Source organism: Lichenostomus cassidix, chromosome 14, assembly GCF_008360975.1.
Source record: "Lichenostomus cassidix isolate B80296 chromosome 14, HeHo_3.0, whole genome shotgun sequence".
Lineage (NCBI taxonomy): Eukaryota > Metazoa > Chordata > Aves > Passeriformes > Meliphagidae > Lichenostomus > Lichenostomus cassidix.
Genome location: NC_139495.1, coordinates 15495993 through 15521350, shown reverse-complemented (window position 1 = coordinate 15521350; position 25358 = coordinate 15495993). Strand labels below are relative to the sequence as shown.

Here is a 25358-nt window from a genome sequence, read left to right as displayed (position 1 = left end):
GTCTTTCTGACAGGGATATTTCTGGGGCTCAGCTGTGATAACAAATGGCAGCGAGCAAGGGAGTCTTGGCATGACACAGGGCTGTTGGAAACATGGGGGCTTTCTTGGGCCCCAGAGGTGTGTTCCTGGTGCAAAGTTTATGGACGGACATAAATCTCAGCCCAATCAGGATCCAGTTCATCTAAGCTGATCTCTCTCCATGCGGTGGAAGGCGGATCGCAGTGACTAGATGTTTTACCTGGATCAGCAATTAAGGCAGCTTTGCTCATCTTAAGTGCACAACTGATCTGTGTCATTGGGGGATGAGCTTGGTCTCTGCCAGACAAATCTCTGCCCCCTTGCCCTGCCATAGTGGGATTTCCCACAGTCCCACAAAAATACACTGTTCCTTCCCATTCCTATGGGAAGAGCATCCCAGGCAAGAATGTTTACCCTGACAGGTCCCACATTGCAGCATGGCCCATCCCACTGCTGCAGCTGTAGCATCTCTGTCCTTCCTCATGCTGACATGGCCTGTGGAAAGGGCTTGCTCAGGGAGTCCATCCCAGCCCCAGGGAAGGCAGGGCCAGGGACATGGTGCAGCTCTGCACCACTGCCCACACACCAAGCCCTGCTGCTCCCAGCCTCTGGCTGCCAGGATCTGGCCATGGAGCTTGAATGGTGGATTAAGTCACTAGCTTGGAGCTTAACTCATCGAGCTGTGTTTGCCAGAAAGCATGTCTTGTACCTCATATTGAAGGTATTTTTGCATCTGGAGGCTTAGCTGCTACTGCTTCACCAGTTTTCATTGGAGAAAGCTCATGGTTTACAGCTTTGTTTAAATTACCAGGATTAATGCAGCCATTCTTTATTTGACTTTTCAATTACCACCATTGAATTAATCCTGTAGATTGCTCTGCCTTTTCCATCCTCCCAGCTTTTCCATCTCACAGGGTCCAGTGGTGATGCTGGCGGTGGGAGGGAAGCACTCTGGTGGCTGAGGGCTCTGCTCAGTTAGACACAGGCTTGGACAACCTGCAGTCGGTATTTTTGTTCCCACTTCAAAGATGCTGCATCCCAGCAGAGACAAACCACGGTTGAATAGTGATTTAGTAACATGTGCTGGGGTTTGTTTAAATAAGATGTAGTAGTTCCTGGCCTCTGGGTTAGTGATTTGCCTCCTGAATATGAACTGAGCATCTGCAGCCTGGGCTAGCAGAAGGTGCCCGTGGCAGAGGATTGGGACCAGAGGATCTTCAATGTCCCTTCCAACCCAAACTAGTCTGTGATTCTATGAGCATCTGCCTTCACTGCAGTGCTCAGCCTCTGCCCTGGGCCAGTACTGTGGTAGGTGCAAAAGCCTTTTTACAAAGCCGCAGCCCACTGTTCCCATCAGCCTGCTCCATGCCTGCTTTAAACATCCACTCTCAGGATCCTTACTTTTCCTTTTTTTCTTTTTTCTTGCAGGAGTGTAGATACTTGAGCTGCAAGCATGGGACACATCTTTGGAAAAAACAAGTCCAAATTGTCTCGTCACCTCTCTGTGTATTTATATGCCTCTCTGGCAGAGCCAGGTCTCCACTGTGAGCACCTGGGACTTTGCTCCTCTTCTAAGGAGCTCCCAATCCCAATAGATCCACCCGTAGATACGGGAGGGATGATAATGCTTCCTGCTTTACTGAAGGAGGCAGCCAAAGAAGCAGAAGCATCAGAGATTTTATTAACTCTGTTCCTTGAGGCAGAGCTAGGAACTGGCTCCCCAGACCAAGGGTACCACCTTCACTGCCAGATCCTCCTCAACGCATGCACTTTGGCAGGGATCGGTCCTGTGCACTTGTTCATCTGGCTCGGCTGAGCTTTGCAGCACTTCCAAACCATGGGTAAACCCTGCCAGCGCACCACAAGCAGCATCCCCTGCCCAGGTTGGCAGAGCCCTGCTTGTGGCTTGGCACAGGGACAGAGGTTTGTCTGTGACGGGGACCTGGCCTACTCCTCTGCAGGCCAGGAATCACCTGCTGCCATTTCTCCTGTGCTGTAGCATCTGCCCTTACCCCATCCCACCAACTCCTGGGCATCCAGGGAGGCTTTGCTTACCCTGTCCCCTCCAGAGAAGCCACCTCAGATCAGAGATGCCTTCCATCACTGTAATGCTCCACAATTACTGCCCTGTGAGGGTGGTGGAGCAAAACTCGCACTGACAAATGGTGGGCATAGGCAGATGGGAGCAGCCAGGGCCCCTCTGCTTTCTTGGCCCTGCAAACAGAGGGATCTGAGCCACACACTCTGCATCTGCAGCATCCCTGCTCCCACAAACCTGTGCTGCATTCAGTAATCCTCCCTCGTCCCAGACAAATCCAGCTTGCTTTATTAGTTTTTGGCTTTTTTTTTCTATTATTTCTCTTTGGTAAGTGCTCTCTCTCCCATCTGGAGCAGAAACTGAGCTGCTCAATTCCCAGGGAAGTGGTGCTGGGGACCCCAGGGTCCCTGGGGAGGTGAATGCCTGCAGGGCTTCCACTTTGCTTGGGATTTTATCAGTTTTGGAGCAAAAGTAGAAGGAATTGGTCATAAAATTACAGAATATCCCAAGCTAGAAGGGACGCAATATGATCATTGAATCCAACTCCTGGCCCTGCAGACACCCCAACAATCCCACCCTGTGCATCCCTGAGAGCATTGTCCAAATGTTTCTGGAGCTCTGGCAGCCTTGAGGCTGTGGCCATTCCCTGGGGAGCCTGGGCAGTGCCTGAGCATCCTCTGTGGGAAGAACCTTTCCCTGATAACCAACCTAAATCTCCCTAATCCAAAGAGGAGCAGAAACCCCTCGTTGGGGAGGGTTGGGAGGTGAGGTGCTGCCCATAGAAGATAAAGGGTGAGGTGGAGGCAGCAGAGCCACCCTGGTGCCTCTCAAGCACTGGGGCAGAGCCAGGGCTGCCTGTGAGCCCTCAGCACTTGATGGAATCCTCACAGAAAAGGGAATTTTGCTGCAGCTGCCCCAGTTTGGTGGTGCTGCAGCAGGAGCTGGGGGCTGTTGCCATCCATCCCTGGCCTCGGTCAGAGCCAGGACTCCTCCTGGGAATAGGACACAATCTGGGATACTATGCCATAGGTCGTCATGATGTATGCCTTGTCCTCCCTCTTCCTCCTCCTCTCTCCCAGTGTCTCCCTGTATCACCCTGAGGATGCTGGCACCTGGCACGGCTTGGGACCTGGCTGCCACCTGTCACAATCTTCCTCAATGGGAAACCCTCACTGCTGCCACGGGCTTAGCTTGGCCGTGGTAAGCAAAGCCATGGAAACAGCTTGTGGTCCCTGGGAACATGGGCTGCGAGGAGGATGTGTCAAGTCAGCTGCTTGGGTTATTGAAAATTACTAGCTCGGTTTGCTAACGAACTGGAGGTAGGACTCCTCCTGCCAGTGCCCACTCAGCCCTGCTCCCAGTGTCCTGCGATACTGCGCAAACATAGGAAGTTTCTCCCTTCACTCTATCCTCTCAAGCATTCCTGGACAGAGCAAGGATGCAGAGAGGCCATAGGCACAGCACAGGCAATGGAGGACATCCTTTATTACATCCCAAACTGAATGATCCAGACCTCCAACAGCACTAACGCACATGACAGGGGAACACCAAAAGTCAAATTCTTCAATTCACATCCATGGCCATAATGTTAACAGTCCAAAACCAGCTCCAGTAGGTCCTGTTGGCCCTACAAAAACAACAAGCATCATGTTCTTGCAGCAGTGAAGGTGCCCAGTGCCCATGCAGCTGCAAAATGCATTGGAGAGAGATCTGAGAAGGACACTGTGCTCCCTTTCCAGGAGAGACTTACAATCAAAGACAGAAAAACAGGGATTAGGGATGAATTCACAGCATCTAAACAGACACGGCTGACTTCCTGCCCACTCTGATGTTCCAGTCTGGATCCTGCCAATTCTTGGAGTCAGGCAAGGTGTTTTCTCATCACAAATTCTTTGGTGAAACTATTGTTTTGAAAAGGCTCCACAGACAGGCTGAGCAAGGAGAGGGAAAAGGAATCATACAGGCTTGGCCAGGAATGAGAGGAGGGAGAGGTACAGGTCCCATGATGTTTGGCACAAGTTGGCAACCTTGTGAGATCAAGCTGCACTTTGATGGCTTGGGGCCAGCATGGCTCCTGGCCAGCTCAAAGCCAGTTATGAGGAGCCACAGTGCTTAGTATCTCCCCAAAAGCAGGTACCAAGAGTCATCCCATGCCTGAAAAACACAATGTGGGATCCTGCCCCACAGCCCACCTGGGAGATGTTACTTCCACCAGCATCCTCCACCCTCGAGAGCAGGGAACCCACACTCCAAGCATGTCTATATCCCAGACAACATCCATATCAGAGACAGGTTTCCAGCACATTTAGTCACGTCTGCTTCAGCAGCTCCCCAGCATCTCTCCAAACACTGACCATGGAGATGGTAACTGCAAACATCCCAGGATCCTCTCCATTCCTGTCATCCTCCTCCACCTCAAGTTGATGCTAGACTCAAAGTGTTATCCCTGCCTGGTGCCCTTGGGGTGGCAGAGGTGATCAGGGTGGTGGAGGCTGGAGCTGACCTGAAGCTGCCAGAGTGAGCTGAAGGGTGTTCCAAGGATGGGAAGGGAAAGCAAGGAGACTGAGATTCTCTCACTCATCTGCTCCCATGGAGACCCCCCAGCTTACCTTTGCAGGCCTTGCGGTCGGTGATGGCCTTGCTGAGGTCGCGGTAGAAGCCCTCCTTGCAGTAGTGGCAGTGCCTGCCCGCCGTGTTGTGCCGGCAGTTGAGGCAGACGCCGCCGCTCTTGCGCCCCGACAGCTTGAACAGCTCCATGTTGAAGCGGCAGCGCCGCGCGTGCAGGTTGCAGTTGCAGGCTGCAAGGGAAGGGGAGAGAGTGAGGGCTAAAGGTGAAACCCAGGACCCTGCGGGTGGGCTGGAGCTGCCCTGGTATCCCCCACTGCGGTGAGGGGCTGTGCTGGGCTTGGGATGGACACAGCACAGCACCGCTCATCCCAGTGTGCTGTCCAGATGTGCAGCATCCACCACCCCGTGGGGCCAGTGCCATGAGGTCAGGGCAGAGCAGAAAGGGCATGTGTAGGGACTGGCACCACTTGGCTGAAGGCAAGCAAGTGTGGGATGGAGGGCTGCAGCAGGAGGGTTTGGCAGTGCCAGCTGGGCATTTGCAGCCCCACCGTTCCCCCTTACTCCTTCCCTGACAGCTGGCTCTGGTGACAGAGCCCACCTGGCCTTCAAGCAGGACCACCCACCTTATGCCAGGGTATGCGACAGCCCCTTCCCTGCAACTGAGCCCCCAACTCTTTATGGCTCTATCTTGTGTGTGGGGCACACACTCACTGAAACCCACACAGCAGCCCCTGTGTGCTCACATCCCTGTGTGTGCACACACAAACATACACGTGAACACGTGTGCACACAGATGTGTACCAAAATACCCCCAGAGCTGTACATGTGCCCCAGGCAGGCACACACACAGATATGCACAGAAACATCTGCACACTCAAATTAGCCCCAGGAAGCACACAGTCCTCCTGGCCAATTCCACGTGTGCAAGATAAAAAGGCAAAGCGCTGCCCATTCCCACTTAACACTCTTGCAAAAAGATAATGGGAACAAGATTTCCTTTGGCAAAACATGGCGCCCTGCTCCCCAGCCCTCGCCCCCTCCCCATGCTGGTAAATTGAGGTTGGGTGAGAGCTTTTCCAGGCGTACTGTGAAATTCATTAATGTGTCAGCCCATATTTAACTGCCCAGGCCTGGCTTGGCGGCTGTGTGAAGTTGCCTCCCCGCAGCTGGCAGCACCAGAGGGAGCTTCACCCCGCACAGATCAAACGCTCCCTAGCCTGCCCTGGTGCTCTGGCCATGGACATGCTGTGAGGAGAAAGTCAGAGCAAAGCCCAACCATAAAAAAGAGCTTTTTTTGGAGGCTTGAGCTGAGCAGAAGGTTAGTGCCAGCACACTCAAACCTCGGCTGCCCCCAGAGCTCCCCCGAGTTATGAGATTAGTGAGAAATCACATGGCAGGCATCAAAATAACACCCGGTGCAGCTGTAGGTACCTTCAGGGGCTTGTGCCTTTTGAGCTCTTTTCTTTTTCCATGGTGCCAGTGGAAAATAGGGATTTTTGAGGCAAATTCTAGGTTGTGGTGTGTGGATGGAGAGCAGCAAATACTGCCCAAGGCCCCAGGTAGCACAGGATGCTGCTGAACCGGGGATGCTGACATTCAAACAGGCTTTGCCAGGGCTGAAAGAGACACGATGAAGTATCATGACACCCAGAGTGCTCTTACACTCTCCAGCTAAAGGGACAGTGACAAGCCAAGGTGGTTTTTGCTGCTGAACTGAGGCAAAGAACTCCCAGAACTGTGGCAAAGGAGTAATTTTTGGGAGGGGAGGGGCCTTGTTATCCCCTGCAGCACTGAAAAGCAGGTTGGGTCATCCCAAAAGGCAAATTTGTGTCCCTCTTGGAATGCCCCCAGCATCCTCTGGGGAAGGAGAAGGGCCTGCAGCTCTTAGGGGAGGCAATGGGCAGTGAAGGAGAACGGCTGGGTAATGATTCGTTGCCCTTGGTGCAGGTCCCTCTCTGCCTCCAGCTTAATTGGTGAGAAAGTAACTGGCGAGGCCTTCTCCTGTCATCATTTACCCTGGCTCGTCCTGATCATCCCCAGGGCCACCTTTCCCTGGGAACATGCTGCAGATCTTCCAATCCTTCCAGGAGCTGGCTTTTGGGAAGAAACCTCCCCTGGCTGCCCAGCATGGTCTGCTCTCCTTCCGGCAGTGGTGCTGCCTGCTCTGGGCTGGGTGTCAGCAAACTGCCAAGCCGGGATTCTGGAGCTATCCCAGACAGCCAACAGAGGGACCTAGCTGGCCTTGACCGTGCTGGGTTGGGTGGCTGTCCCCACTCAGGGACAGGGTCACACCAGCATGTATGACAATCCCCTCACGCCCTGGTGCAGCCATCCAGAGCTAATCGGGGCAGACAGGTCCCCCTCTTACCCAGCTAAATACTCCCACTGTTCCTCAGTACTGAGGCAGTTGTAAGCTCTGTCTGTCTCCCGTTAATCACTAATTAAAGGCTTGAATGTTCCCTGCTGTTTGGGGTATTAATAAGAATTTAATTGCACAGTTTGGGGCTAATTACATGGTAGCTCGCTTCCGCCCTTGTACAGTATGCCCAATTAAACAATCATATGATCAATTAAACAATCACAAGATCTAATAATTTGCAATAATAGACTAATTAAATGTCGACACCTTGCAATGGAGCAACCTTTTGTCTCCCTTTTGATGGTGTTTGAACTCCTTCCCAGGCCCTGGCCACCCCAAAACCTCTCGTCCTCCAGGCTGCTGCAGATGTAGGAGCCTGGAATGACAGCATGAGGGGCTCTGGGACGCTGGTACAGGACAGGCAGCGCCATACACCGAGGCAAACGTGGGGCAGGCAGTGGAGCCCGCAGGGCAGGAGAGAGGCTCACCGCCCCTACAAGTTCCCTGGGAATAATTAGGGAAGGCAGCCGGATCAGCGAAACCCTAGACCGGCTGCGGCTGCCAACCCGCAGCGGATTTGAGCTACGCCCCTGCTTTGGCTGCAGGAGAGCCTGGCTGGGACACAGAGCAGGATGAGGCTGTACCTCTCGGTTCCATGAGAGCCGAGACCAGAACAGCCCCTTCCCTCCCACCCACACTGCCCCTCCATCCTGGGGAAGGTGTTGGGAGAGAAGGGCTCACTCTGCTGCTGCCAATCAGCAAGAGGAGAAGTGGAAGGAGAGAGACCTCCCCAAGGAGCTGGGAGGGACAAGGCTGAAGCACTCCAGCCCCATCCCGGGAGGAGCAGGACTCTGGATGGTCAGACAAGTGTAAATCCCCTCTGCCGAGGTGGCTGCCTTCCCCTGCACTTCATATCTGCTGGGATACTGCATTCGGGGAGGATTGGGGGGGGATGCCCAGGCAAGGATGGCAGGTCCATGCTGCTCCCTTGCTCACCTCCCGGAGCCATCGCCTTCCCCCTGCTCTCCCCAGGGAAGGACCACGGCTGGTGCTGCTGGGAACTCACTGGTTTCCAGCACATCTACTGGGGAGCAGGTGCAGAGAATCCTGTCAGGGGAACTCCCAAGGGAAGGGGCAAATGTACAGGAAGGGGCAGAGGACACAGGGAAATTACATATGATCCTCCAAATCCCACCACCGCTCCGGGGACTGGTGCTTTCAGGCACCGACATCCCGGTTGGATCGCCACATCCCCCCTGAGCAGCCTGCGAGGTCTTCCCAGGAGAGCACCGCCCCTTCCCCGCCGAGGCCTCGCATCAAAGCAAGCTGCGTGCATTATCCTGGTGCTCCGAGGAGTGCTCCTGCCGCGGCGGCCACAAAGGGAACAAGAGCTCCCGCATCACCAGCGAGTGCATCAATTACTTCCAGTGGCTGCCTCGTGTTAATCTGCTTCCCCTCCTTCCCCGGGCCGGCTGTTTGGGGGCCGGGCTGCCGAGAGGGCGACCGGGCTGCCCCTCGCAGCTCGTGGGTTCAGGCCGGAACCGGCAGCAGTGGTGGGGAGGAGGAGGAGGTGTGAGTCTGCAGAGATAAAGACAGGGGTCCCCAGGATTTTGGCAATCCTGCTCCTGCCAGCCATCCTGCTGGGATCATCCATCACGCAGCCTATCCCAGGCTAAAAGCTGGGGGGGAGACATACATGTCCCTCTTCCCTGCCCTGGGCATAGCAGATGACACACAGAGCATCCCAATACTGGCAGGGCAAGCTCCCTGCGGGACATGCAGCTCCTATGGGGTGTCAGGAGAGCCTCCTGTGCCTGTGGATCGATGGATTCCAACCACCAGGCACTGGGCCATGCCCCCTGTGGCACAAAGCTGGCACCATGCCCGCTTGGCAAGTCAGCAGCTTGGCAAATCCACTGTCACTGTCCTGGCTGCGACAGCCCCAAACCTCTCTGCCAAACTCACACTGACCCTCCCAACACAGCAACACAGCGATGTCCCCACAAAATCCACAGACACCCTACGGCAGCCGTGGTGGGGTCACGCCCTGTGCCGATGCTCAGACCTTCGGCAGCACTGGGCTGTTTCACCTGTGTATTCCACAGAGGCACAAATTCTGGTGAAACAACAAATGTTTGTCCTCACCTCCTGCTGCGTGGATGGGTGTCCCAGCATTGTGCCATGCTGTGGGACAAGTTTGTTCCCATGATGGAGCAGGTAGAGTCTCCCATGCACTGTACTGAGACAAACCCCCATGAACAGTGTTGGAGAGCACAGAGCCAAGAGCTGGCATATCCCAGCATGATCTGAAGCTGTACCAGCCTCATGGATCCATTCTCACCCCTTTTCAGGGTGCTGCGATCCCCCACCCTAGCCCTGAGCTGCCAAGCTCCTGCATCCACCCACTCTCCTCCTCTTCTTCCTCACTCCCCCGCCACGCCTGACATCCAGCACCACGAGCCAGCGCCACCGCTGTCTGACCACAGGACAGTCCGAAACCCCGCAGCCCCCAGGCTGAGCAAAGGGAACTTCCCGGGCAGCCTCTCCTTTTAATTGGTGCTAATTGCTGCGTCTGTTTGTGCTGGCTGGGGAGATGTCATTGTTGAAAGGCACAGAGGGGAAGGCTCGGGGAGCTAATCCAGCTTTCAGCCGCTAAACCCTTCGGAGGCGGGTAATAGAGAAAGCTCTTTCAGGTCCCTTCAGGGAAGGCACAAAGCCCGAGAGGGTAAAGGGAGAAAGAAGAGGAGCGAATCAACAGGAAAAAACTACTTTCACACGCAGCTCGGGGAAGGGTCTTTGTGTACGGGGCTGTCAGGGAGGGCTTGAAGGGATGGCACTGCGGCCCCGCCTCCTCTTCCCTCCCTCGTTTCTTTTCAGCTCCATCTGCCAAAAGGGTGACGCAGCTGGGGGCAGGATGCTCAGAGCAAGGGGACTTTCATCTCGCCCTGGACGAGAAGGACAGAAAATCTGCAGATGCTCCTCAAAAATGAGCCTCCACTGGTTTAACCCCTTTTGTGCCGGCAGAGTCACTTCCACTGCTATCGTCCGGCTTTACTGGAGGATGTGGTGGTGAGGCAGGTGCACAGTGGGGGGAGCACAAGGGAGGCAGCCAGCAGGGTGAGGTCCTCCTTGTGTCCTGGGGGTTTCCATGTACTCACACACCTAATGGAGGCCTCTCCTGCCCAACCTGCAGCAGCCCTGGGAGGGTGTGGCTAGCACAGTTTTTCCCATGAGAGGTTTTCTTGTGTTTTGTAAATAAAGATAAAGTTTGGATGTTTTGGAACAGTGTCCCAGAACTTGGGCAGTGCAGGCCTGGCCAATCAGGCCTGGGGGAAGGCTTCTGACTGACCAATCTGGGTGACTTTTGAGAACTCTATAAATGTGATGAAATCAAAACAATAAAGGTCATTCCTTCTTGCCACTGAGAACCGATGCATTCATTACTCTGCTAGCTGCTCAACAGCGACAGGAGGGTGCAAAGCGGAAGGTTTTTTCTGAGCTCCAAAACTCATCTTTTTGAAACAAGTGGAAAAACACAAGGGTTGACACATTCCCACAGGGCATGAGGTGGCTTAAAGCATCAGGTCCAGCACTTGCTTTGAATCCACTGCCTTTTTAGCCATTCTTAGAAGAAATTTGCTGTAACGTATATATTGAAGCAGACAGCTGGGTTCTCAACAAGACATCGATCACAAATACTAACAAGTTCTTCTGACCTCTGGCACATCCACTGAGCCTTTCAGAGGCTGATCAATGGTACATCTTTCCCTTGTCTCTATCCTCCTGCCACCCCCTGAGACCCAGGCTCTGGTCCAGAAGGAGTGAAAGCCCATTTCTCCTTCTCCCAGACCTTCCCAGGGCTCTGGCATCCCCCAGCACCATCCCAAACCAGGACAAAAGGCAAAAATCTCCACCAAAATTCCACAAAGATTCATGAGCAGGACAGCCAAGCAACACCAATTTGATGTTTCGGAAATGTTTCATTTTGGTGACAATATTTATAACTTTTGGAAACCTTTGCAAGGACAGACAGGCTAAAACCACCACACAGACTGAATGTGAAGGATAAAATATTGAACTGGGATATTTCCTCAACCTCTGCCAGATCTTTCTGCCTGTTCCCTGGCCCCAAGCACATCTCACAGGGGACTATTGCAATTACTCCTCTGGCCCACAGCTGGTTTGCTGCCCAATGGAAACAATCCCAGCCAGGCATCCCACACTGAGGTTTTGCTGACCGGCTAGAAGATACCAGTGATTTTTGGGAGGGTTTAGGTGCTTTGGCTCATGGCTGAACCACTGCATCTCTGAGGGAACACCTGCAGCAGAGACAGGTGACTCAGCTCAGATGGCTGAGCCTTTCCCAGTCCTCCAGCAAGGGGGATGCTCCCCGGCATCTCTGGACAAGCACACTCCATCACTTTGGCTCAGCACCCATCACTTCCTCCTCCAATGACCTGTTTTAGCATTTCAGCCCCAGAAAACAAAAATATTTAAAAATGCCTTACCCAGACACTCGTTGGCCTCACGGGCACTGGCCCGCTGCCAGGGCCGGTCATAGTGGAAGGGCTTGCAGCGGTCGCACTCAGGTCCCTCTGTGTTGTGCTTGCAGTCACACACCAGCTTCTGTTCCTTGTCCTTGATGCAGCGCGCTGCATGCCCATTGCACTTGCAGCGCCCACCGACCTGCAGCTCCCCTACCGCGTAGTAGTAGGGGGTAGAGCCCATGCCCCCCTCCTCCTCGCCAGTGTCCCGGCTGCCCAGGTCACGAAAGAGATGCGGGCGGCTGAAGACCACACGGATGTCAGTGGCCGTCACCCAGTCCTGGAGCACGGGGCTGCTGTCGAAGTCCTGGGCTGAGGGTCGCCCGTCGAGGGTGCTGAAGGCGATGAGCCCCCCAGTCAGTGGGTAGAGGTCAGTGAGGCCATCGGTGCACAGGGCCTCCTGCTCATTCTGCTTGGTGACAGTGGCTTTGCTGGGCTTGCCATAGATCTTACGGCACTGGGAGGAGTAATACTGGTATGGCACCCAGGTCTTGCCGTAGTCCATGGACTTGAGGATGGCGGTGGACTCAGGCCGGGGCGAGCAGAACTGGAGGCTGACATAGACCACCTCAAACTTCTTGCCAAGGGAGAGGGTGAGGGTGACGTTCTGGGGTGAATGGTGGAGGGTTTCCGAGCGCCAACAGGTCATGTTGGAGGCGGTGTTGAGGTCGGTCAGGTAGGTGGGTGGGTGGGCTCGGCGTGGGTCCGAGGCATTGCAGTGCCGTGTCGGCGGCTTCCCGCATGTGCTGGAGGCTTGAACCTCCTTCCCAAAGGCAGCATTGACAAATTCAGGGATGCAGCGCCGAGGAGCACCGCTCTCATCGTAGCAAGGGTCTGGAGGGGTCTGCTGGGCCACGAAGGGGTTCACTGTCTGGGACAGGCCCAACATGGCAGTGGTGAGGAGAAGGCGCAGGAGCTGCAGGATCTCCATCCTCCTGGGGAGAGCGAAGCGGCTCCTCCCTGGAGGAAGAACAAGAGTGAATGGCACCAGCAGTGCCATGGGCACAGCACTACCCATGCTGGGAGGGCTGGTAAGGGCTGGGAAACTCTGCCATGTCTGGTCCATCACCTGTACCCACCTTCCCACTCCATATCCACTGATGCAGTGTCCTGGGAGTGGGGCAGGGAGGCAATTACTTCATGTTGCCTCATCCACACCAATCCCTCACTGCTCATCAGCAGGACTGAAATACCATGGAGATGGGAAAAGGACCCGAGTTTTGGATGAAGGAGTTTGGAATCAGGGTACCACATGGCCTCTTACAAACTGTCCTGGTGTGACAAGAATGTTCTTGCCTGCCTGCAGCCCTGGCTATCACACACAGTTCAGAGACCCTGTCACTGCATGGCTGACAAGGGCTGGTGGTGGGGAAGAGCTGGGGGAGATCTTTCAGCTGCAACAGGAGCTGCAAACCCCAAGTCATCGACCTGCAGCACAAAGCAGCTTCTGACAGAGCAGGAGAAATGGACAGCAGCAAAACCACCTTGAAGGCACATTGTGCAAGAGGCAGAAGCTTGTTGGGATGAAGTCCTGGGGCTAATGCGCATGGCACCACTTTCCTTGCTGGCTATGGGCACAGTGGCTTCTCCAAGCCAGGGGCTGGATCCCCTCGAAATTCCTCTGCCACACTACCCAGTAGCAAAGGAAGTTATTCTGTCCTCACCGCCAAGAAATCCAGGTCTGGGACTGGTGTGTTTGTTGATGGGGGAAAAGGCCAGGACCAAATAGCTGGGCTCATCTCCCAGCAGCTGCAGCACAGATCCAGGGAGATGAGTGGCTCCCAGGGGATGTGGTCCACATCCTGAGTTACTGGCTTGAAGAGTGAAAGAGGTCTGGAGGTCACATTTCCTCCTGCTGGCTCTGACTGCATCAAGGACATGCCACATGATACAGATTGGCCATGTCCCATTCTTACCATAGCAGATGCTTGAGCCTCTTGGATGGGTGAGTGGCATCAGTCCTGCCATTCTGGTTGTGCTGAGCCAAAGCCAAGTTGTCCAGTCTCAACCAGCCCAATGCCGCAACCAGGCAGGAGGAGGGGATCCCCTGATCGTCCCCTCTCCCACTAGTAAATCCTTACATGATGACTTGGGGTTTGTGTTTCTCTCTGAGGAATGAAGCTCTGCATGATCCAGCCCAGCATCCCCAGCTCCAGCCCCCACCTACAGCCCCAGTGCCATTCCTGCCTGTCCAGGTGCCCACTCTGGCCAAAGGAGGCTCCAAGGAACAGCCCATTTCAATGATCCAGAACTTTTTTTTTGGTTTGTTATTCATTTTGCAAAGAAAAAGGAGCCATGACTGTGGAAGAAAGCTGTCTCTTCAGGCTGCCAAACCACTAATGAGGGGAAGCTCCTCCCTGCCCAGCCATGGTTAGCCCAGAAGCCACAGCCTGTGCCTGACAAGGGAATAACTGGAACAGTGGTCTCAGCCCATCCTAGGACATCTCCCCCAGGGCAAAACCTGCCCCTGCCACTTCTGTGCTGTTTCCTCACTGCTTAATCTTTTGCTGATGGAAAAAGAGATCCATCACCAGTGGTTCACAGGTGAAAAATTGGCAGCTTCCTTGGTGGTCCCTGCATCGCCCCAGCAGCACATTTCCAGCTTTACCAGAGTGCTGCAGAGACTTCTGGGGACATGTCAGCCCATGGCTTGATGACTTGGCTGCCAGCAAGACAAAGGATACTGTCCCTGGAGTGCCCACTGTGCTAAAACCCCACTATTTGAGGAGTGTGACTACAGGATTAGAGACTGCAGTGATGTAGCAGTCACCACAGCAGAGGAGATGCTGTACCTCAAGCACCAGGCAGTGAAGAGCATCCCCTGCTGCAGGCAGCCCACAGAGCCCCATTGGGACTCCCAGCCTCACTGTAGGCAGCTGCCTCCTGAGCAGGAGATGAAGCCGGGGCTGCTGCCAGCTCCCTGCATCTGCATGTTGAGCAAAGGCTGGTTAATCCCCCAACACAATCCTGACGGGATGATCCCCAGCCCCTGCCGGGTGCTGAGCAGTGCACAGCAAGCATGAGCCCCTGCCAGCCCACTGGCAGAGCCCTGCTCCTGTATTTTCACCCAGCAAATGGCCTACAAGGTGCCCCTCAATGCCCGGCAAGACCTCGCCATGTGTGTACTTGCAGAGGCCAGCACAGCACCTTCAGCCCTGTGGGGCTGCCAGTCCTCTGCCCCGCATTGTCCCCCTCCCACTGCACATCCCGCAGAGGGCACCCAGTCAGGTTCTGCAGCCATCACCTCCCATTCCACCACCCACAGGGCAGCACTAGCATGGAGACAACCCTGGGGGAAAACCTCTGCACCAGGAGGAGAGAGGAGGAGCCCCCAGGGGTCCTCAGCAGCTGCATCCATCCACTCCAGGGAGAATCAGGATGTATGGAACAAAGCACCTAATAAACCCTGACAAGGAAATCTCCTCCACCCTCTACCCCCTCTCTCCTGTGGCAGCAAGGTGACAGGAGTAGGGACATGCTCAAGAATGCCACTCGCAAAGGCCTTTTAATTTCCTCTCTGGTACGACACAAAGGTGTGAGGAAACCCCTGCCCAGGGGCAGTAGCAGCAGCAGCATCTCTAGTGGCCAGAGGAGAGCCCAGAGGCAAAGTTGTTATGAGCACTGGGGCAGCACGTCTAGGACCCAGGGCCACTGGTTTTGGCATGCCTGGGGACACGAGCATCCCCTGCTCATCCTCCCTGCCCCAATGGGAAGCTCTGTACCTCCTGCCAGTCTTACCAAGGCACAAGTCTCTGAGATTCAGTGCCAAAGTTTTGGTGCCTCTGCTGCCAGGGAGCAGCCATTGGGGAGCCAACACTTGCCCAGCAGCGCATCAGTGCTGTGGAGGCAGGGCATGAATGGAAATCATTATCATCCACAGGACCACACACAGGCATGCACACTCCATGCTCAGCTCACCCCGTTATCCCACTGAAAGAGAGCTGGGGCCAGTGGTCTCCGTGGGCCTCACCTCCGTATTGGAGAGGAGGGCAAACTGCAATCTGCTCCCTTTTATGCATATTCAGCATGACCCCAGGACTGCCGGCAAGCTGCCAGAGAGGCCTGGGAGTGGGTATTTCTCACCCCAGCCCCCATCTGCCCCCTCCTTTCCACTTCCCATTTTTGCTGCCCCTGGTCCAGATCAAATGGAGACACTGCTGACTAAGCAGAGAGAATTGTGATGACCCTCGGTGCCAAATCCCGCCCAGCATGCTCCTGGATCCAGCATGAGCAGAGACTTGAGCAATGGGGTGCCTTTCCCAGGGACAGCATCCCTGGAAGGTGTCTTCAGCAAGGCTCTCGAGTGGCTGCCAGCTCCCTGCCACCAGCAGCACCCGTGGCCCGTGGGCATGCGGTGGCGGGGCTCACCCTTCCCGAGGGAGCTGCCCTCCCAGCTCTTCCCCAGAAGCGGCTGCATTTTTGCGGTGGGTGATTTCCTCACTCCTCCACTCCGGGAATGCTAACAGCCTTGTGGCTTGGAAAAAAGTCATACTGCCAGAACGCTTCAGAAGTGATTTTAAAAAAATTAGCTTCCACATCCAACACCTCCACACCTCTTCTCTCTACAACCACATGCTTCCCAGAGCGACCAGTAGTGTTTCCCTGCCTTATGGGACACTTGTCAGGGTGATGCTCCAGCCCACTGTGGGTTCATTTTCCATCTTCTGTCCAGGAGGCAGTGCTATCAGGGGTGATGCTGGGTGCAGATGCACGCCAGGACCTCCAGGTTTCCCAATGCTGAGCCATGGGTAGGTGCTTGGCCCCCAAAATAGAATGGATGTGCCAAGTGCAGCAGGTGAGGCAGGAGAGCAAACTTCTCACAACACGGATGCTGGTGCCTACAGCAGGCCCAGGATCACCAGCCGGCAGACTTGGGCCACAGCAACTTTGTTGAAGTAATCACAGGATTAGGTAGAACAACACAGGGCAGGGAGGGAAGAGGGTTATTAACCAGATTTGATCCCAGGACCTTTGCAGCACAGGAGCAGCCTTCTCTAATTAAAGTGGAGGGGAAGGCACAAGTTGTGCTCTGCTGTTGGAAAAATGTGGGCTTAGAAGGCAGGTGATGGCTAAAGCTGAGCAGCCAGCACTGCCCTGGAAGGGGATAGGAATACCCCAAGGAATGACATGGGAATGGTGCTTCCCTCCTGCCAAGGACCTGTGCTGCTCCCCCATGTTGGTGCCCCTGTACCAATGCTGCTGCCACGGTGCAGCTGACTGGGTTTCTCCTTCAGGCCAGGCCAGAACACTGTGTGGGGGACTTGCACCACTCAAGGAAAAGACATGGCCTTACTTGGAACTGGTTGAGATGGGAATAACTGGTCCTCACAAGGTGCTGCATCGCCCTGTGCACAGGGATGAGGTCCTGGGTGCCAGCATGGGGCAGGGACAGAGTCACCCAGTCATGTGGGGCACAAACATGCAGAGCAAAAGCTATGGAGCATGAAGCAGAGACTCCTGGGCAAGGACTAAAGGACCTGAGTACTTGAGGGGGTCCAACAACTAAGACTCTTGGGTAAGACTGATCCAGAAGGACTGCTTGTCCCTGAGCTCCGTCATCCCCAGTAAAGCCCACCAGCACCTTAGATGCCCTCTGAGAAGGAAGCCACTGAGGGGATGGGACAGGATCCAAAGCAGAAGAGGAATGATGTGCTCAGAGAAGCTGAAACCCGGCACAAATGACCAGAGCATGTCCTTTAACCAGGGGGTATCTGCTTCTACAACCTGCCCATTTCCTCCTTGTTCCAGGCCCTCTCTTATGAGGGCATCTGCACTCCTTTGCCACACATGCTGTGGGAGTGACCCCCTGCAGCTCTGTCCAGCCCATGAACAAGATCCATCTTGTGGGGCTGCAGGGTCCCTGGATACCCAGGTCCCTCACCCATCATGCCATTGCCAGTTGGGCAAAGCTTAACTCCTCCACCTAACAAAGACAATCAGGCCCAAACTCTGCTCTGGCCATGGATAAATCATTCCATGTGTTTCTGGGATATAAAAACACAACTGAGAGGTATTTAAAGTGAAAAGAAGAACTCCATGGAGCCAGGGTACTGGTCCAGCTCAGCTTTCCAGAGGGAGAGAGCGTGAGCTGGGAGAGGCTGGAGGGATGCAGTGTGGCTGGGAGTGCTAATCGCCTTTCCAGCTGCTAATGGAGGAACCGGTGCCCACCTGGGACATGGCTAATGGCACTGAGGAGATGCCTCACTTTCCTTTACAGGCTCCCTCATCTCTTCTGATATTTAAGTATCAGAAGCTTCTGAGTGCTTAAGGCCCCACATCTGCAGGGCTGCGCACTCTACTCAGCCCCTCGGGCTCTCGGCCCTTTGAACAGCTCAGGGGGGCAATTGCACAGCAGCATCTTCCTGTAGCAGGCACTGTGGGTGATGGATATTGCAATGCACTCTTGGCAGATCAGAGCCAGAATTACACAAGCCATATGATACCCCGGTGGTGCCAGGAGACGCGTACAAATTACACTGCATACAGGAAAGGATGGGCCAGATTCTGACCTCAGTCCTTTGGCATCAGCCCAAAGTAACTCCATTCACATTGGGCCAAACCAAGACGTAAGCAACTCCATTCAAATTTACACTGGCATACCTGTGGTCAGGATCTGGCCTGGCTTGAATTAGTTGCAGCCTGATGTTACAAAAGGCAGAAATGGAGCCCAGATTTCCAAGGTTATCGAAAACAACCAAAAAATAAAAGAGAAAGAAATCCACCATAAAGTGAATGGCCCCAGGCTACCCAGTCATGTGCATGGAGCTGTCAAATGTGGTATGCTTGGACACATCCCTGCTCACTAGTTTCAGTAAGTCATAAGCCTAGCTGATCACAACAGGGACCAACACCCAGCATGGGTGTCCTGCTGGCTCCCCCATGCCCACTCTGTTCACCACAGGCCCTGAGTAGAGGGTGTGCCACTCCTGGGAGAGGAGACCTCAGCATAGATATCACCCATATGATGTGGGCCTGAATCCATTTCACTGCAATACTCTTGCATTCCCCGGCTATTGCAAGCTGGAGATCGTCTCCTAAAGTTCTCAATGCAACAGCAACTCCAAGGAGGCATTTGGAGCCCTTGACCTTGCAGGACAAGCAAGCACTGCCTGGATGCATTTGGACTCAATGGTCCTTGTGGGTCCCTTCCAAGTCAGGGTGTTCCATGATTTTTTTCTACCCCATTTATTAATCTCTACTACCTTTTGACCAGTTAGTTGTTTTACCCAACTCTAACCCCACCCCAGTCTCCTGAACCCCTTTGCACATTCCTACCACAGTGCTTGGCTCTGTTGAGTGCTCCCAGCAGCATCCCTCAAGGTGCAGAGGGTTTTCCTCCTGCTACTCCCAGTGGATGCAAGGGACTCACAATCCCAGTCCAGAAGACCTCATTGCTTCCACCCCTTTCCACTCCATACGAGAATAAAGTGATCTGGTTTCCATAACATCCCTCATTGCATTTTCACAACATGCCGGGCACAGATGTTGAAAATAGTCTGGATGAATATTTAAAATGGTATTCAGAGATGACAACATTTGGCCAGCTTTGAAAGATCTCTTACATCAGGCAGAGAATGGCTCACAACAACAGGCCGGAAACACACTGCACTTTGACATCCCTTTTTTTTTTACCCCCTGTCAGGCTATTGGTACAATATTTCGTGCCCCCGGTGTCCCACAGTCTGTTATTGCTTGAGTGCCAGCCAAGCCTGCAGCATTAGGAAGAAGCTGTCACGTACATTTTTAAACATCACGGGGCAAAGCGGAATATGGAAAATCTGTCGTGTTTCCATATTGAGTGCAAGTGTCCTGCGCAGGCTCAGGGAGGGGCTCGAAGGGGCACAAAATAACTGCTTCCTTATGGAGCAGGGCCTGACTAACCAGGGTGGGGGAACAGGAGGCAGAGGTGCTGCCTCATCACTGTTGACATGGTGGGCTGCTTCTCTGCTGACGACATCTCAGCACATGCCCCAAGGTGTACACTAATGCTCACCTCCTCCTTCAGGGCTGGGGAAACCCCCTCTCAGAGCCACACATCTGCCAGCAGCCAGCCAAGGTGGGACCTCCCATTCCATTCAACCCAGACTGAAGACATCATTGTTCTGGTGCTCAGGGAGCAGCGGAAATGCTTCTCAGCCTCGATGCCTAGCAGCTTGCATTTCTGGTGAGCATCTTGTGCTCAGCTGCATCCCTAGGCCAGGCTTCTCTCTTCCACAGTCTGCAGACACACATTAGCTCCTTCCTAACCTGGCATTACACCTGCCCTCTTCTCTGCAGGGACCTATCTTCCTTCCACACACAGGTGGAAGAGGAAGGGGTGTTGGGTCTTGCAGCCCACCCTGCTCTAGGACTGCTGGTTCTGTCCCCATCAGCCCGCTCTAAACAGGTGCCAGAGCAGCACAGCAGCTCCCTCTGTTTTGTAAACGAGATATTGCAGAAAAAGAGAAAAAAAGCTGCCCTCCGTCCATCCAAACACATTGGAGGGTGTTTCCAGCACACGGCTGAAGCCACATCCCTCTCCACCAGTCACAGAAAGCTCTAGCCTCTCCTGGCTCTGAGAGATGGGCAAGAGCAAACTTGGCTGGGGAAGAAGGATCTGTGGCATTTCCAGCCATGAGGGGTGTGCACATCCAGGTCTACGCTCAGTATTGTCTCAGCCTGGCTACAGGTCCAACACAAACAGCACAGATGGAGATGGGGATGCTCAGCGTGGCTTACATCCCATGCATTCATGGGATGAGCTCCCTGCGAAACGAATATCCGTGCCCAAGTGCTGCCCAGATGAGCATCGAGCCAGCAGGACCACTGCACTGCCAGAGGAGCTCGTGCTCCTTCCCACAGGGCCTTCCTCACCCACCCTGCTTGGCGACATAGCAAACTGCCAAGCACCGCATCCCCCATCATACGAGTTAGTCCTTATCCCAAGAAAGGTATTTCCACCCACCCACTCTCCGGTGGGCCAAGGAAGCTGTGGGTGGGATGGCGTTTTGACGAAATGAGGCTTCAGTAATTCCAAGAGAGGAAAGCAAAAGCAAACCCACCAAAATGCAGCCCAGCTTCCCTTCTTCCCGTGTGGCCACCTGCTCTCACATTCACTGGCCAGAGCTCTCAACCCAGCTGTGGCTCAGGGCCGTGTGCTGGGGGTGCCGAGGGTCTCATCCAGTCTGGCCCCAGAACTGCTGTGGAGCCAAGCACATCCCATGGGAGCCGTTTCCAAATGGAACCAACCCTCTGAGCCACCCTGCAGGGGGGTCTCTTGGGAAGGGATCAGAGATGGACCCAAGCCTGGGATGGTGGCAAGGGCGATGCCACTCGCCAAGGTGGCTTTGTGCCGGTGGAGCCCTCCCAGGCAGAGAAGGGCCTGTGGTGGGAGAGGCAGGCAGGGGACCACGTGTGTGCCCCGTGCCCGGTTAGCCGGGTCTGGCACCGCAGACTCGGCCTGGCAGGGCTCCCGCATCTGTCCGCACCGCACTGAGCGGGCCCGGGACTCCGCTGGGCTACGACACCGCGGGGCTTCGTACAGCGCCGAGAACCCCCGGGCCGGCTCTGCGGGGCGGCGGCAGCGAGCCGGGCCGGGCCGGGCCGGGCCGATCCGGGCCAGAGCGCGGAGCTGCGGCGGCCAGAGCTGCCCGGGGACGGGAGCGCGGCTCGGCGGCGGGCGGGCGGCCCCTCCGCGGGGAGGTCCCGTTCTCGGCGGTGAAAGGATAGAAAGGGAAATAAAGGGAGGGTGAGTGCGGGGGGAGAGGGAGGAATAAAAGGCAACGAGGGAGGGAGCGGTGGGGAGGAGAGCGGGAGCCCGGAGCGCCGGGAAGTTGGGAGCGCAGCTTACCGCGGCCGGGCAGGTAGCGGGGCCGGTCTAGGCGACAGGTCCGGGAGCGGCGGCGAGAGGAGCCGGGGCCGCGGCGGGGCGGACGGCGGGCAGGGGTAGCTCCTTCCCGGTGCTGTCCGCAGCACGAAGAAAGGAAAAGAAGTGAAGAAAAGGGTGGTGGTGGGGGGAAAGCAACGACAACAAATTTCTAGGCAATTGTGCGTGGGGGGCTAAATAAGGCGAAATAGTGGAAAGCGGGAGCGCTGCTCCCAACGGTGCGGGCGGGTCCCAGCGCCGTGCCCGCAGCCGGCCGCGCTCCCGCCCGCTCCACCGTACCGCCCGCGGCTGCTTCGGCTGCGGGAGGGAGGGGGGGAGGCGGCAGGGGAGGGCGAAAAGGAGAGGAAAGGGAAAAGAAAAAACACCCCTTTAAAAAAACCCCAAAACTAACAAACCAAACAAACAAACAAAAAAAATAACAAAACCCACGAAACGAAAAGAAAAAATTGGAGAAACTGAGCCCCGACCGCCGCCTGGAAGCGGAGTAAAAAGGCTCCAATAAATCCCGGGTTGAAAAGAAGGGAAAAGTCACCTCCCCGAGGAAATCAGAAGCAGATTTCGAGCCATTTAATCACATGCAGGGAGGTGTGTGCGTGTGCGCCGCCCGCCGCCGCTGCCAGCCCTGCCTCCGCCCTCCGCCCCGCCGGCAGCCCAGCGGGCAGGGCTGAAGCCGGGCGGCAAGCGGGGCCGCCCCGCCGGCGGGCAGCCCTCCCCGCGGGGTCCCAGGGGCCGCCCCGCCGGGGGGCAGCCCTCCCGCCGGTCAACGCTGCGGCGGTCCCGGTGGCTGCGGTCCCACCTGCCGCCCGGCCAGCCCCGCCGCACGCCGGGAGTTCGCTCAGCCCACAGCGGGTCCATCCCCGAGGAGTGCGCTTGGCTGTGGACTGTAGCCCACCACGCCGAGGGCTCAGCGGTGCCACAGTCAAGGCAGCCGGTTATTCTCCCCTTGCTTCCCAAAGCAAATGAGGCATTTACCAGGCGGGATCAGCTCCTCGTATGGAGGAGGCTGGAGTCTCTGCTCCATCCCGTGGTGCAGGGGCTTTTCACGAGCTGCTACACCAGGGTCGCCCCTGGTCTCTGACTTTTGGGCAGGGAGGGAGGGAAGCGGGACACTTCCGTAGCCACCACGGCCGCCTCCGGGCTGCCCCCAGGGGGTCTGCTCCGCTATCCCCAGGCCACCTGCGAGTGGGGCACGAAAAAGGTGAAACTAATTTAATCAGTTTGTGCGAGGTGGTAGAGGAGAGCAAGAAACCCGGACCTGGATTCCCTCCCTCACTGGGGCCATGTTCACAGCCCTGCAGCCCACACATTGCCCAGTTTGGCCTGAGGAACATCCTCTAGTAGTTACCCTTGCAGTGGATGTGAGGACTGAAGACAGCACTGGAGATGGGGAGAAGGGCAAGGTGCCAGAACAGTGCCCTCCCATTACGTTCAAAGCCCCTGCCCACCATCACCCCCCCCCCCAGCGGGGATCCCTGGTTACCCACATCCTGTTGCTCTGGGGCAGCAGGTTGCAGGAGCAGCTCTCCCAGCCGGCTGGCAGATGCTCGCTGAAGGAGCAGATCCCAGCTGCCTGCAAGCCCCCAGGGGAAATGCTGTTTTCTGCTCTCTGCCTTTTTGCAGTAAACATGTTTCCCCCCCGCCTATTCCAGCAGCAGGGATGTGGATAAACAAGGGTAAAGCCACCAGGTGACAGGACAGAGGAGACCTGGGCCATGGGCAGGAGAACATCGAGGCTAAGTCCAATGCTACAGCTGTCTTTTAACTCCCCTGTCTCTCTCAGGGACAACTGTACATTTGGAGAGCTGGGCAGTCAAGCCAGAAACCACAAAGGCAGCCCCAATGCAGATCCCAGATGAGAAGCAAGTGCAGGACCAATGTTTGCTTTGTGTGGGATTAGATCAGACTGCAGGGCAGAGCAAGGCCCAGGGTTGTCAAGACGGTGTTGGACCAGGGACAGACTGGGATGCTGAAGACAATAGGGCAAAATGGGGTATGGCTTGAAGATCCTCAAGTGACACAAAGCAGGAATTATCCAAGGGATGGACACCTCACCAGGAAGCACAAGGACAGCTATGAACATGAGCTGTGATACTGAGGCAGCCTGGCCTGGCTGCTCCAGGGTGGTGCTGAGCTCAGGGGGCTGCATCACCGCAACCTCAGTGCTGCTGTTTTCACACCCATTAGACCCCCACCATCCTGTGACCCAAACATGATGTTAGAAGCACTGGCCATCAAATGGAAAAGTCTTGGGACTGCCATTCACAGGCCTCATGACAGTGAAAGCTCAGCTGAGATGGGCAGAAGCTATTCCCTGAATCCCTGTTTCCCCTGTTCCCTCTTTGAGGGTGGAGAGCCTGAGTGAAAGATGTGAAACTGGGTTTGGCAAATGGGAATGCTAAAGACATCAGTGGGGATGGAACACGCACTGAGGTAGGAATCAGACTGTGAGACCCTCTTGGTGTTCCTCAGCATGCTGACATCACCCAGTGCTCACTGTCTTCCTGGGCAGATCTGTCAGGGCTGGGAGGAGGAGCGGGCAAGCACATTGTGTGGTTTGTCACCCTGCTGGCTGCAGGAAGCTCTGCCCATTGCAAACTCCCATTCTGCATCCATTCCTGCTCCTTGTGCCTCATGAAGGCACAGAATTTGGTGCCAGCCAGGCCTCCCAGTCAACAAAGGATTGCTGAAAGGACACAGACATCCACAAGCTGTTGGAGCAGAAGCAGCGGCACCAATTCAGCTAGGGCAGATACAGAATTGCAGAATGGCTTTGAGGGACCTTAAAAGATCATTCAGTCCAATTGCACAGCAGGTATATCTTTCACAAGACCAAACTGCTCAGGCCCCCATTCAAACCTAGCCTTGAACACTTCCAGGCATGCAGTAGTCACAGCCTCTCTGGGCAACCTGTGCCAGGGCCTCCCCACCCTCACAGGGAAGAATTCCTTCCCAATATCCCATCTAACCCTGCCCTCTGGCAGTGGGAATCCATTCCCCCATGTCCTGTCACTGCAAAGTCCTTCTCCAGCTCTCTTGGAGACGCTTTAGGAATTGGAAGGGGCTCTACGGTCTCCCTGGAGCCATCTGTCCCCCAGGCTGATGCCCCCTCCTGTCCTGTGTACCTCACCCGCCTCTTCTCCCCCCGTAGCACAGCTTCAGAGCCAGCCCAGCCCTGCAGAGGACTCTCTCAGCCATTGCGTTCTGCCCTCAGAGCAGCTCGGAGCCAGCAGCGGACACCCCCCGAGCCTCTGACACCCCCGAGCCTCCCGCTGTCGGTGCGCGGTGCTCGCGCGCCCCCTGCCGGCCCCGTTGCTCAAAGAGGGGCCGCGCCAGCCGGGTCCCCCCGGGCCACACAGGGGCAGGGCACAGGGAGCGGCCACGGGCGCGGGATGCGCGGTGACGCCAGGGCCCGGCGCCCCGCGGCTGGCTCACTTGCCAGGTGAGCCCAACTGTAATCCAGTCCCCAGCTCCGCCGAGAAAGGAGAACATGTCATAGCGGATAGTACCAGACCCATCCCGGCATGTCAGAATGGACTCTTGAGGTGGAGACTCATGTTTCCAGACAAGCAGGGAAGAGACCCTACCTACTGCCTCCCCACTGCCCTTCTTTAACCTCCTCACTGGAGAAGGAAGAGGTTTACTGTCAGCTGGGAGGACTCTTTCCTTTGATTGGTCCCATGGGCCCCTCTCCCAGTGCAGTGAGAGAGGAGGATCCCATTTCAGCCCTTGGGTCATCTTCAGGATGACTCCATAATTCTCATGTCTCCCTTCTTTCTGTGCTATTTACTCTTCCAAGGGCACCTCATCTGCCTCCCTTTCGGAACTACCAGTCTCCTGACAGACACATCTTCCTTCCCACCCTGTTCTCAGAGTCTGTCCCCACACATGGTTTCTTTTGGGGTGCAGGTCACATAAGCTGTCCCCAGGAACTGAAATGTGACCTTGCAGGGAGGTACAGACACACTC

At 55.6% G+C, this 25358-nt stretch overlaps 1 protein-coding gene across 2 annotated transcripts in view; it reads right to left on the bottom strand.

The window, feature by feature from the left end:
* The window catches only part of NTN3 (netrin 3), a 32795-nt gene extending 10784 nt beyond the window's left edge, over window positions 1-22011 (bottom strand). Inside the window, exons 1-4 of one of the 2 annotated variants that reach the window (XM_085075241.1) lie at window positions 21925-22011; window positions 21357-21468; window positions 11492-12487; window positions 4666-4854 (exon numbers count right to left, since the gene is read on the bottom strand). In XM_085075241.1, the coding sequence (XP_084931367.1) occupies window positions 4666-4854; window positions 11492-12458 (1156 nt within the window). In that variant the 5' untranslated portion in view covers window positions 12459-12487; window positions 21357-21468; window positions 21925-22011. Of the gene's footprint in view, window positions 1-4665; window positions 4855-11491; window positions 12488-21356; window positions 21759-21924 lie in introns of those variants that run through there. The other variant, XM_085075242.1, reaches the window with a different exon arrangement.
* Between the last annotated feature and the right edge of the window lie 3347 nt (window positions 22012-25358).